At 55.0% G+C, this 12,446-nt stretch overlaps 1 protein-coding gene across 3 annotated transcripts in view; it reads left to right on the plus strand.

Annotated features, from left to right (window-relative positions):
* The window catches only part of LOC103016092 (calpain-2 catalytic subunit), a 44,542-nt gene that overhangs the window by 24,417 nt on the left and 7,679 nt on the right, over positions 1-12,446 (plus strand). For all 3 annotated transcript variants that reach the window (XM_057549677.1, XM_057549685.1, XM_057549675.1), the window contains exons 6-14: positions 777-860; positions 2,676-2,761; positions 3,675-3,749; positions 4,447-4,607; positions 6,893-7,062; positions 8,712-8,723; positions 9,779-9,990; positions 11,316-11,352; positions 12,301-12,366. In XM_057549677.1, the coding sequence (XP_057405660.1) occupies positions 777-860; positions 2,676-2,761; positions 3,675-3,749; positions 4,447-4,607; positions 6,893-7,062; positions 8,712-8,723; positions 9,779-9,990; positions 11,316-11,352; positions 12,301-12,366 (903 nt within the window). The remainder of the gene's footprint in view (positions 1-776; positions 861-2,675; positions 2,762-3,674; positions 3,750-4,446; positions 4,608-6,892; positions 7,063-8,711; positions 8,724-9,778; positions 9,991-11,315; positions 11,353-12,300; positions 12,367-12,446) is intronic.

Consider the following 12,446-nt stretch of genomic DNA (forward strand, 5'->3'; position numbering starts at 1 on the left):
CGTGGGAAGACTTCAGAAGGCACAGGAAGGAACCATTCCCACGTGCCAGCCTTGCTGGCAAACGTCGCCAGAGGAAGGGAGGTGGGCACAACCCCTGTCCCCAAGGAGCCTCCAGGCTTTGCCTGTGCCCGGCACCAGAGCCCTGTCCTAGCTCTGGTCCCTGTGGGGACAGGGGTAAGAAGTCTGGCTCTGGGGGCCCAAGTCTGTGTCTGACTCTAGGCAGGGATTCTCAAACTTTCTCTGCAAACCATGTTGAGGCAGAGACCCTTTCTACTCCCACGCAGCCCTTCTCATTGACCCAGACAAAAATAACAACCCCCATCAGAACAGATGGGGGAAGGAATGACTGGGGAATTTCTAGTAGAACAAGAGCCAATTCTGAAGTCAGGCAGAAACGAAGGACTGTCCTAGTGTCAACCCCGCAGCGGGCGGGGCAGCCCTTGCAGTTTCAGGGGACCCAGCACACCTGGGCCACCGATGCCGTCCAGGTGTGTGTCCTGAGTCCCCTCCACGGTGTGCCCTTTCCTGCGGGAATTTGTGACTGCGCCTGGCACACACGTGAGTGCAAGTGCCGCTCTCCCAGAGGGCTGCCCTCAGCCTCTTCTCTGGTTGTGAATAACCCGTCAGCACCTCAAAGAAGTAGTAGGAGGGCCTCCAGGCGGGAGCGGGGGCCCTCCACCCGGGCCAAGGCCCTGCTGAGCCCTGAGCAACGGAGGGAGGGAGGGAGGAGGCGGGATGCGGCGGCCGGGCTGGGACTGATTCTCCCGCGTTTCCAGATCACCAGTGCTGCAGACTCGGAGGCCATCACCTTCCAGAAGCTGGTGAAGGGGCACGCGTACTCGGTCACTGGCGCCGAGGAGGTAACGCCTGGCAGGCATTCTCAGGGGTCTTTCTCTTGCTCACATGATGGCGAAAGCCATTTTTGCTGCTTGCTGAGGGTGGGGCCCGCGTTCCCCAGTCCTCGCTGAAATTCAGGGCCAAGGGGATGGGCCGGCCCTCCCCAGCCCCTGCCGGCCGTGCGCTGCCCTCTGCTGGCCGCGGGTCGGTCCAGGCGCTCTGTGCCACTGAGTTCCAGAATTGTCTCGCTCTTCTGGACCAGCTAAGGGAATACAACAACACTGCATCTGTGTAGTGTTCCATCCTCTTCAAAGTGCTTTCACATTTGATCTCACAGAAGCATTGGTGCCCCAATTACTGTAGTGGTCAAATCTGACTCTGCCTCTTGCCAGCTGTGTGGCCTTAGGCAGTTATTTAAACTCTCTTCTGCCCCCTAGTTTCCTCAAATTTAAATTAGAAACAGTAATAACAATATCCATGGTAGGGACTTCCCTGGTGGCGCAGTGGCTGGGAATCCGCCTGCCAATGCAGGGGACACGGGTTCGAGCCCCGGTCTGGGAAGATCCCACATGCCGCGGAGCAACTAAGCCCGTGCACCACAACTACTGAGCCTGCTCTCTAGAGCCTGTGAGCCACAACTACTGAGCCCGTGTGCCACAACTACTGAAGCCTGCGTGCCTAGAGCCCGTGCTCCGCAACAAGAGAAGCCACCGCAGTGAGAAGCCCGCGCGCAGCAACGAAGACCCAATGCAGTCAAAAATTAATTAATTAATTAATTATTTAAAAAATCCATTGCAGATTGTTGAGGTGATTCAAACAAGTTAATATATGTAAAGCGCTCAGACTGTACCTGACACATTGTGTCTAAGCAGGTCGCTGTCCTGGACTTTGCTGTGTTTTTGGTTTGTTTTTTTTATACTATAAATACTGTAAGGTAGCCACCATCCACTGTTAACTACAAAACCCGGACTGGATCCCAGGTCTTCTGACATGTGCAGTGCTCTCTCTCTCTCTCTTTTTTTTTAACCATGAATCTTTGTTTTATTTAACACCCCCGCATATATCTTTTTATTTTGAAAAATTTCAATTCTACAGAAAAGTTGACAGAATAGTATAATAAACATCCATATGCTATTTTTCCAGATTCAAGGATGGTTGAAATTTTCCACATCTGTTTTGTCTCTATGTATGTGTACTTTCTTTCTGAGCCATTTGGAAGTAAATTGCAGATGTCACAATGGACACTTCGCTCCTAAATACTTCAGCATTTATCTCCTACCCATAAGGACACTCTCTTACGTAATCCCAGTAATATTTTCATGCTGAAGAAATAAACATTAATTCAATAGCATGATCTAATATATAGTCCATGTAAACATTTTCCCAGTTGCTCCAAAATGTCCTTTATAGTACCCTCAGTGCCCCCAGTCCAGGGTTTAAATCAAGATTCATGCACTGCATTTGCTTGTCATCACCAGTGTTCATTTGAAGGAGCTCCTGTGACAAAAGTACACCCTATTATAGTTAGTTAAACTGAGGTTCAGAGGCGACGTGCCAACGCAGAGTCTAGAACAAGCACATTTGTGCCTCAGACTCGGGATAGAGGTTAAAGAGCCCTGGTCCTCCAAGGGCCAGACCCTGGGAGCTGCCAAAGCTGAGCAGCAGCAAGGGTCTGGGAGTCAAGGCCCTCTCTCTCCCTTTCGTGATCCCCCTTATTACATGGACTTGACGCCTCCCGCCCCTGGCTCATGGAGAAAAAGGGGCTTTGGGCCGGAGAACCTCCAGGCCTGGCTTGAACTCAACATCTCTCCCCTCTCCTTCACCCACCCCTCCTGCAGGTGGAAAGCAGAGGAAGCCTGCAGAAGCTGATCCGCATCCGGAATCCCTGGGGAGAGGTGGAGTGGACCGGGCAGTGGAACGACGAGTGAGGAGGGAAGGGTCGGGAGCTGGGGTAGGGGCACTCTTTCCAGGGGGTTCTGGGGAGCTGAGGAGAGGGGGGGCGTGGTAGCCATGGTGAGAATAAAGCCCCAAGAGCACAGGCCACCCCGAGTGGGACCCCTGGGGCTGGTGGCCCTCTAGGCTCTTAACCAGTGCACTCCAGCCATCTGGGTGCCTTTACAAGGCCCAGGGCTCCTGGGATGCTCATCCTTTCATCACCTCATGGTTCCTCCCTTCCCTAGCTTGGCGTCACCTTGCTATTGGATCTTCAGGGAAAAAATACACCCTTCCTCCCCCAAGCACTCGTTCTATCCCAAGGATGTAAACTTTGTGTCTATGACCAGAGAGAAGTCCTTCCGTTGATGTCCAGGGTTCCTGGTAGGCCCGTTAGACCTTCGACTCTCTGGGGTGAACTCTGTGAGCCCCTCTCATGGTCTTGCTCTGCTCCTGTCTCCCCGTCCTCCTCCACAGCCCAGCACCCACAGTTCTTCACCTTTTCCCTGGCAGCCTCTGCCATGGCATAGAGACGCCTGCCAGGGCCTGCGGGTCAGCTGCAGAGGCCAAGATGAGCGCCCCCTCCCCTACATCGAATTTCCAGCCACCCCTTAAAAGAGCTGACAGGCCCATCTCAGTTTGGGCCACTGATGCTACTTCATGTCTCTCTGATGGGCTGTGTTCATTTTCTGGAATCTTCCTTGCCACCATCTTCCAGGATAATGTATCCTCTCACCTTGCTGCCCTGCACCTCTCAGCCACCTGTGTGTTACTCCTCTCCCGTACTGGGTTCTGGGCCCTCAGGTGGGAGAGCACGTCCCCGGTCCTCAACTTTGGGGCATCTTGGGGAGAAGTCATCGTCCCGCACTAGTTTCTAATGCCTCTCCCATTGCTTGATTTTCCAGCTGCCCAAACTGGACAACTATTGACCCTGAGGTGAGGGAAAGCCTGACCAGACAGCATGAAGATGGGGAATTCTGGTAAGATCCTTAGGCTTTAGGGAAAGAGGTGTCTGATCTTTACTAGAAAAGGAGTGAGATGATCGTGTTGAGGGAGCAGGGGCGTGGGATCCTGGTTTTGTTGTTGTTTTAAATTCACTATAAGACCCTGAACAAAAAAATTCTTGAACCTCTTCAACTTGTCCATCTCAGCAGTAGGGTTTCAAAGCTGAGCAACTCAGCAGACAAGGCTAAGAATTCCTGCAGGCATGTTCAGGTCCCAGGAGAAAAGAGGGGAAAGATGGGCCTTTCTCCCAACCAGTTCCTAGAGATTCATCCCCAGGCCTCAAGAAATGGGTCCCTTGGAGAGTAGCAGTGGGCCCACGCGGCTGTGTCTGTGCTACTCTGGGACCACCTACGTCTGTACAGTACTAGCATTTTACCAAATGAGCAGCCGTATTTCGTCTCATTTGATATACGTGGCCCCCATTTTTACAGATGAGAGTTCTGAGTTTCACAGAGGCTTAAGTAACTTGCTCAAGGTCACCTGGCTAGAAGGTGGTAGCACCAGGACTAGAATTGGCACCTTCCAGTGGCGGACCTGGTGGCCATGTGGCCCCGAGGTGCTGTCTCCTAGCAGCTCTGCCTGGCCCTGACTGGGTCCTAGTCTGGCCTTGGGCAGAAGGTCCAGGCTTATCCGTGTGTCCTCCGGTAACCTGGGTGCTGCGTCCTTTTGCAGGATGTCTTTCAGTGACTTCCTGAGGCACTATTCCCGCCTGGAGATCTGCAACCTGACCCCTGACACGCTGACCAGTGACGCCTACAAGAAGTGGAAACTCACCAAGATGGATGGGAACTGGAGGCGGGGCTCCACCGCGGGCGGCTGCAGGAACTACCCGAGTGAGCACCCTGCCACCGCCCCACCCTGGAGTGCTGCACCCCATCCTGGCCGCTCCTACCCACCAGGACCCTCTGCCTCTTCTCCCTGCGTCTCCACCTCAACACGCTTCTTGTCTCCTCAGCCCCTTGCCTTCTGCACTCACTTGCCTCCCTGCCCACACAGAACCCAAGACGTGCTGTTTCTGTGATTCCTCTCCAGGCCCTAGATTCCCCGACGCCCACTGAGGCAGCGTTAATCCCGCTTCATACCCATGGGCTACTTTATCCACACGAAGCCCACGCAGCCTAGCCCAGCAGGGGGACCTCACCCACTGGGCCTCTGCACATCCAGGCCCTGCTTGTTGCCCAGCAATCCTCTTGTGCCCAATTCACTCAGCAGATGTTGATGGGGTCCTGCTCAGATGGGGGCAAGGATTCCTCCTCTGGTTTATCTTTTGTTTATTCCCCTGACTCTTCTGCCTTGATGGCCCAGTCCTCCTCTGCCCTCTCCCACTCAGAAATTGTCCCATCATGATGACATTTGCCAATTATGGAACATACATTGGGTGCTAGGAACTGTGCTAAGTGATTTATTAATATATTACTCCATTTAATCCTCACAACAGCCTTCTGAGGCAGGCACTTTATTATCATCTCCATCTTTAAGATGAGGGGACTGAGGCTTGGAGAGGTTAAGTGACTTGCCCAAGGCCACACAGCCTTGACTGTGCCTGGGATTTGAACCCAGGCAGTCTGACTGTGGAGTCAGTCTTTAAGTACTGCAGTGGCAAGTCATGGTCATATATTGATTCTCTTCTTACAGATGAGGAAACCGAGGCTCTCAGTGGCATACCTGGGCCACAGAGCAAGTAGTCAGCCTGGGACTAGCAGATTGGTGCCTCTAGCTCTGGTGCTTTTTTTTTTTTTTTTTTTTAAATTTATTTATTTTTGGCTGCATTGGGTCTTCGTTGCTGTGTGCAGGCTTTCTCTAGTTGTGGCAAGCGGGGGCTACTCTTCATTGCGGTGCGCGGGCTTCTCATTGCGGTGGCTTCTCTTGTTGCCGAGCATGGGCTCTAGGCACGCGGGCTTCAGTAGTTGTGGCACGTGGCCTTCAGTAGTTGTGGCTCTAGAGCACAGGCTCAGTGGTTGTGGCGCACGGGCTTAGTTGCTCTGTGGCATCTGGGATCTTCCTGGACCAGGGATCGAACCTGTGTCCCCTGCATTGGCAGGTGGATTCTTATCCATTGCGCCACCAGGGAAGCCCAGCTCTGGTGCTTTTAGTCCTTCACCTCATGGCTGAGGCCATGTATGCAGCCACCAAGCAAGTTCCGGAGGTGCTGGGATGGTCCTCTGCCTCAGATAAGACTGTGTCTCCTACCCACTAGATCAGGGGTTGGCAAACTCTCTTAAGGGCCAGATAGTTGACACTTTTGGCTCTGTGGGCCATCTAGTCTCTATGGCAACTATTCAACTGTTGCTGTAGCCCGAAGGCAGCCATACTTAAATGAATAGATATGCCTGTGTTCTAATAAAACTTTATTGGTAAAAACAGGCAGCCAGCAGCCCATAGAGCCGTAGTTTGCCAAACCCTACACTAGATACCTTTATTTCCACAAGTAGAATGTTGTTAGGGAAAGGAAGGAGATCACATTAATTATCCTTAACCTGAATGAATCTCAGTTCCTTCCTGCAAATAGGTTTTGAAAGTGGGGAGGGCAGAGACACCATGGGAGTGGGCAAGGGGACAGGCCCAGGGGGACGGGGACACAGAACAAGAGGCTGAGAATGTGCACAGGATGTTCCTGGCCTCTGGGTTCATTGAGGGGGATGCAGACCTAGTCCCCAAGTCTCCCCAGCCAGGCCAGCTGGGCCATCTCTGACCCCCGAGTTAGAGCCTGGTGAGGGGAAGATACCACGGGGAGATATCACAGCTGAGCCAAAGGAGATCTGGGCCTCAGCTCTGACCACCCTGTTCCAGGATGAGGAATGCCTCCCAAGCCCGGCCAGCCTGAGGGCGAGCGAGAGAGAACTGCAAAGGGGAGTTTCTAATTTAGGTTCCCATAAGGTTCAGACAAACCCCCAGCCCTCCGCTGTTCATGGCCTGTTCCCACCCGGACGGGCTGCCACCCAGCCCTGGTCTGTGGTTCCTCTGCCCTGCCATCCCCCCCTGCCCATCTTCATCCCCCTCCGGGCAGCCTCCAACCCCTGAGACCAGCGCGGCCTCGGCGCCTCATCCCCCCATGCACACCTGTTCACGCTGGGCTCCTGTGTTCTGAGTGACTGACCCCGGCCCCTTCTGGCTACAGATACCTTCTGGATGAACCCTCAGTACCTGATCAAGTTGGAGGAGGAGGACGAGGACCAGGAGGACGGGGAGAATGGCTGCACCTTCCTGGTGGGTCTCATCCAGAAGCACCGGCGGCGGCAGAGAAAGATGGGCGAGGACATGCACACCATTGGCTTCGGCATCTATGAGGTATGGGAGGGGCGTCCACAGGGCTGGGGCTCCTCCTTCCCTTCCTCCTTGGCTCGTGTCAGCCCCTGCGACAAAGGCCAACCCCAGAGGCAGACCTGGAGATGGGACCCCAGGCCGGGAGCTTGGCCAAGGAAAAGCAAAGCCATGGGCCGGGCCAGTCTTAAGAGACTCATGCAGGGAGGTCCCTGCAATTGGTCTGGGTCACCAGGAGACCCCCTTCCCCTGCAGCCAGCTTCCGGCGAGTCCCGCTCTTTCAAATGGCCTCCGTGTCCCTTCTCACTTCCCCCAGACCTGGCACTCTGGTTGGCCACCAATCTCCGAAGAACAGAACAGATGTAAGATGAGGGCAGAGTATACTGGACCATGTCAGGAACCACTGTGAGGGCAGGAACTGAGCCAGCAGGTCCCGTCCCGCTGGGCAGAGCCCGTCCTCGGGGCAAGGGAGCGGTTGGTCCTCTGCTCCCACCAGGGCTCGGCCGGGTAGAGCCCCGCACCCAACACAGGCGCTCTCACTGCCCCCATGTCCTTTCATTCCAAACCAACTGACCCAACACGCTGGGCCCGGTCCCCTTCCCTCTCCCTTCTCCCGCACAGAGAAGAGCTGCTCCTGGCCTGGGGTGAGCAGTGGGAGAAGAGGGGTGCAAGGAAGACTTCAGAGCAGCTGAAGTGGGGTGCACTTTGGTGTGATGGGCGGGCCGCAGTGATATGCTGGAGCTGGCCCACTCTTCCCAGCCCAACATTCAGTGAGGTCACGTGGGCAGCCTGAAAACAACCATGGCAGGGAGGGGGCGGTATGTACAGCATGGAAATACTACACATCAGGTCTCCCACCGAACCCTGAGAGCCGGGCTCCCAGCACGGCATGTAGGAGTCAGACACAGTGTCGGGGAGAAGGCTGTCTGCTCACTTCACTCAGCAGGGAAACGCGGCTGCCGCCCATGGGGCAACGATCTGCCTGCTCACTCACCAGCAGGTGGAGCTGGGCAAGCACCATCATTTCTAAAAGTGCACATAATTCCAAGCTTCTCAGTCTCTGAAGTAGGAGCTGAGGACTTCAGATCTGGGACAGAATAGCTGCAAGAAAAATGCAGACTGAATTGTGACACACAGCCCAGACTTGGAAATCCAGCCATGGGCTTTCAGAGCCGAGAAGGACCTGCATGATAGTTTGGTCCTGTTTTAGAGATAAGGAAACTGAGGCCAGAGAAGGGAAATGACTTGCTTGAGGAAATATGGATGGATGTGGCTGGCAGAAGCTTAGAACCAGCACCTGCTGGCTCCCAGCCCCTGTGCTGCTTCCTGCAGCCCTGCTTTCCCTGGCGACAAGGGTGGGGTGTGGGCTTTGCTACAGGCAGCTGGGTGACCTCAGACAGGTCAGCCAGGTCACTTCACAGCTCCAGGCCTCGGTTTCTTGCTCTATAAGTTAAGAACGGTGCTAAGGGCTCATGCACATTATTGCCGGCTCATAAGATTTTTTTTTTAATGTGGGAATACGTTGAATTCCTTGGGAAATAATTACCGGGTTGACTTAGTTCCTATTGCTAAAGCTACAGAGAAAGGTGGGTAGCAAAGGAGACCATCTCAGTGGTGACATTTCTTTCTGGAGCTTTTCCAGAGTCTGAATTCAGCGTGTTCTCCTTTATTTGCAGATTCCAGAGGAGGTACGTCTGGGTCGCGTCAGCCGCCGTCCCTGGGGGCTCAGGTTCACCAACAAGGAAGAGGCTTAGACTGCTGGCTCCGGGGTCTTGTGAAGCCTGGGCAGGGGCTGGTGGCAGTGAAGGACCAGTCCCCAGCCCCTCTGGGCCCCGGTGAGGTTGCTCAGGTCCCAGATCCCAGGGTCTAAGCACAGGGTAAGGCAGCTGGGGCAGTCACCACGGGGCGTGCTGTCTCCCCAGACCTGGCAAAGCCACTGCACACATTTAGTCCCGGGTGGAGGGTCCGTGGTCCTGGGGCTGCAGGAGACTCTTCCCGGAGTCCTATAGTGCTCTTAAAACAGGCCTAAAGGGAAATGATGAGCCCTGCGGTGGTATTAGGAGAAGATGGGGGAGCACAGAAAGAGGCCTGGACCCCATTCCCAGCTCTGCCATTTGCAGGCTGTGTGACCTTGGACAAGTAACCTGTCCTCTCTGGACTTCAGTTTCTTCGTCAGTAAAACTGGTCAACCCTCCACCTCGCCAGACTATTGGGATGCACTGTGATATGTGAGAGCACTTAGTAGGCCCACAGTTCAGCTTAACTGAGCAGGTGAGACACACAGTCGCAGTGTGTGTTTTTAAAGGCCACAGTTATTCAAGTCGACACACAGGACAGGGCAGTTGGTGGCGTGCTGGGCCTTTGTGGATGCCGTGGTCGGACTGACACCCCACGTTTGAGAGCTGGGCCCCCTCCTCGCCACGGTCCTGGCTGCTTGTGTCAGTGTGTCTATACCACACAGAACTGAGTGGATCCCGGCCGAGGGCACTTTAATGTCCCTGAGTCGTGAGGGGAAGGCTGAGGTCCTCTGTCCGAGTGGAGCGATGGGGCATCTGAAGACGGGGGGTGAATGTGGGTCCCCTGCCGTGTGTGCCTCTGAGTTCCTGTTTGGGGTAGAAAGTTAGCTTTTTATCTCAGATGATGCAGAGCTGTCGCTGTGAGCCTCTTGTCTGGATGAGTGGAGAGGACGGTGCTTGGAGCCCTTTCCACCCTCCACTCCCACTTGCTCCCGTTTCTTCACCAGTTCACAGGACAGACCAACATCCACCTGAGCAAGAACTTCTTCCTGACGCACCGAGCGAGGGAGCGGTCGGACACCTTCATCAACCTGCGGGAGGTGCTCAACCGCTTCAAGCTGCCCCCGGGGGAGTACATCCTGGTGCCGTCCACCTTCGAGCCCAACAAGGACGGGGACTTCTGCATCCGGGTCTTTTCCGAGAAGAAAGCCGACTACCAGTAAGTCGTTCAGCCCTCCTCGTCCCCACCCCTTGTTCCTGACCCGCCTGGGCCCCCTCACTCCTCTGCTCGTCAGCTTTTTTTCCTATAGTACCCGCCCGCTTCGAAGGCTTAGTGTGAGGACTTGAGGTGTCGAAGAACGTTAGTGCTGTCCTCGGGTCAGCAAAGAAAATAGACACTCGGGATCTTTCTGATGAGAAAGGGATGGCTGTAGAGCAGATTGCAAATGCCTGTCATTTGGGGCAGTGCTGGTTGAATCCCTGCATTCCCAGCCCACCAGCCTGGCAGAGCCGAGGGTCTAAGTGCCAATCCCAGCGGTCCCTCAGATGTCCCCAGAGGCTCTCCCCGCTACAGTCACGAGGTCTGCAGGGGCTCCCGCTTCCTCACTGGAGCCCCGATGTTCAGGGACCATTTTTGGCTGACACCGCTGTCAGCGTGGCCTCAATTCACGACGGCTGCTGCCTCAGCCGTGTCTGTTCAGCTGGGCCCTTGACACCGCTGTCAGCGTGGCCTCAATTCACGACGGCTGCTGCCTCAGCCGTGTCTGTTCAGCTGGGCCCTTGACTGCGTGAGATGTAATCAGCCTTGGGCAACTTAAGCACAAGATTTACTGGAAGGCCCTAGAACCCTCTAGAACTGATAGGAGGCTGGGCCCCAGAGGGCCAGGGTGTGGGAAGCAGGGGGCGTGGCAGCTGCCGTGTCCCCCTCTGACCTTGTGCCACATGCTCAGATCCATGTGGGATGGAGGTGGGGGGCAGTGGGAGGGAGGAGCAGGGATCGCCCGGGCTCCAAGACAGTGCACGGCAGAGAAGGAATTTCCCTCACTGTGGAGAAGGACCCAGCCCTGCACACAGGACTGTGTGTGGGATAAACTAACCAGGGCCCGAGCTTCAGCCGAAATCTCACCCAGGCCTCCCTGCCTTCTCCCACCCTCGGCAGAGCAGGTAGGCAGCAGGGTACACTGCATGATCCTCCGTGTGAAGATTTATGACGGCACAGAGCGTTTCAGAGGGAACCTACGAGCTGTGCCTCCAGGCCAGAGCGCCAGCACCGTAGTTAACCGGGGAAGCCTGTCCTCTTCGATGGAGGTTGAAAACTAGCAAACAAAACAGTTCTGACTCTCCAAGTTGTTTTAGCCAGGACACTTCCTTGGATCATTTCTAACTGTAATTTCTGCAGTAGGGGATGTGTTGTCACAGAAACTTGGGGTGCAGAAAACCCCCCTGTGCCCACCCCATGCTGGGTTTAACGGCGCAGTTCCATTTTAAGCCGGGATTTCTGCAACACTCCCTTTTCAGTAACACACAGTTTCCTTCTGTTTCCAGAGTCGTCGACGATGAAATCGAGGCCAACCTTGAAGAGGTACCGTACTGCTTGAGCCCCACCCGCTCTGTCCTGAACAACCCAGGAGCAGTGGAGCAGAAAATAACCCCAAGGGTTTAGGAGGCCCCCAGGATTTCACGAGCACAGCTTGAAACTAGGGTGCGGCCCTGGCCTGGGGGTGCGAGAGCGCCTCCTGCCCCGGCTGTGGCCGGTGCGTGGGGCTGGACGGTCCCCTGCATGTAGCCCGCACGCACGGGGTGCCTGGGGGACGGGACACCAGGCTGCTCTGAGCAGTGGGCGGTCTTGTCGCTCCCTTTTCTGGACCTCAGTTTTCTCATCAACAAAATGGAAACGTTGCACGACAAGATCTTTCAGGTTCCCTAGAGTTCTGGGAGTTGTGATTCAGTGGTAAATCCTGAGGGCTTTGAGGACTATGGCTCAGGAATTTCAGACCCAACCTAAGAGTCCAGAGTTGAGGAAGGAAAGCACGCAAATGGGAAGGAGCGCTCCTCCCTCCCTCCTGGTGCCCGCAGTGGCTTGATGATCGTTATTCCTCAGCTGCTGGAGCTCCGTGTACTCAGTGAGACGTGGAACAATTTCCAAGGGCCTCACGGCTGTGCTCTCACCACGTTCAGAGTCGTTCCAGACCACGCCAGCTAGTCTCTACGCTTCTGAGTCCCCATTAGTGAGATCATAAAAGGCCATTTTGGTGGAATGTTGGAGAAGATGCCTATGTGAGAAATTAGAGTGTAACTCCTTCCCACATAGTTTATAGTCCCTCTTATGTGTTTTAATTGGAAAAAAAACTCCTTAATTCCTCACACTGTCCTTTGTCTCAATCCCGGTAACCTTAGAATTCAGGCCTGAGAGAGGGAGAGAGGGTAACTGAGCGGGGAGGGGAGGCCGCCCCAGAAGGGAGACCAGGCACCTGCTGGTCACTGCGTCACTGCGTGTCACTGCGTCTCACTTCCGTGCCTCGCCTTCCAGATTGATGTCAGCGAGGACGACATCGATGATGGATTCAGGAGGCTGTTTGCCCAGTTGGCAGGGGAGGTAAGTGTTCCCCAAACCCCTGTGCTGTGCGCCCTGCTTGACACAAAGGAAGAGACCATCTTTGTCCTCAAGGAGACTTC

The sequence above is a fragment of the Balaenoptera acutorostrata genome, chromosome 1, assembly GCF_949987535.1.
Source record: "Balaenoptera acutorostrata chromosome 1, mBalAcu1.1, whole genome shotgun sequence".
Classification (NCBI taxonomy): Eukaryota; Metazoa; Chordata; class Mammalia; order Artiodactyla; family Balaenopteridae; genus Balaenoptera; species Balaenoptera acutorostrata.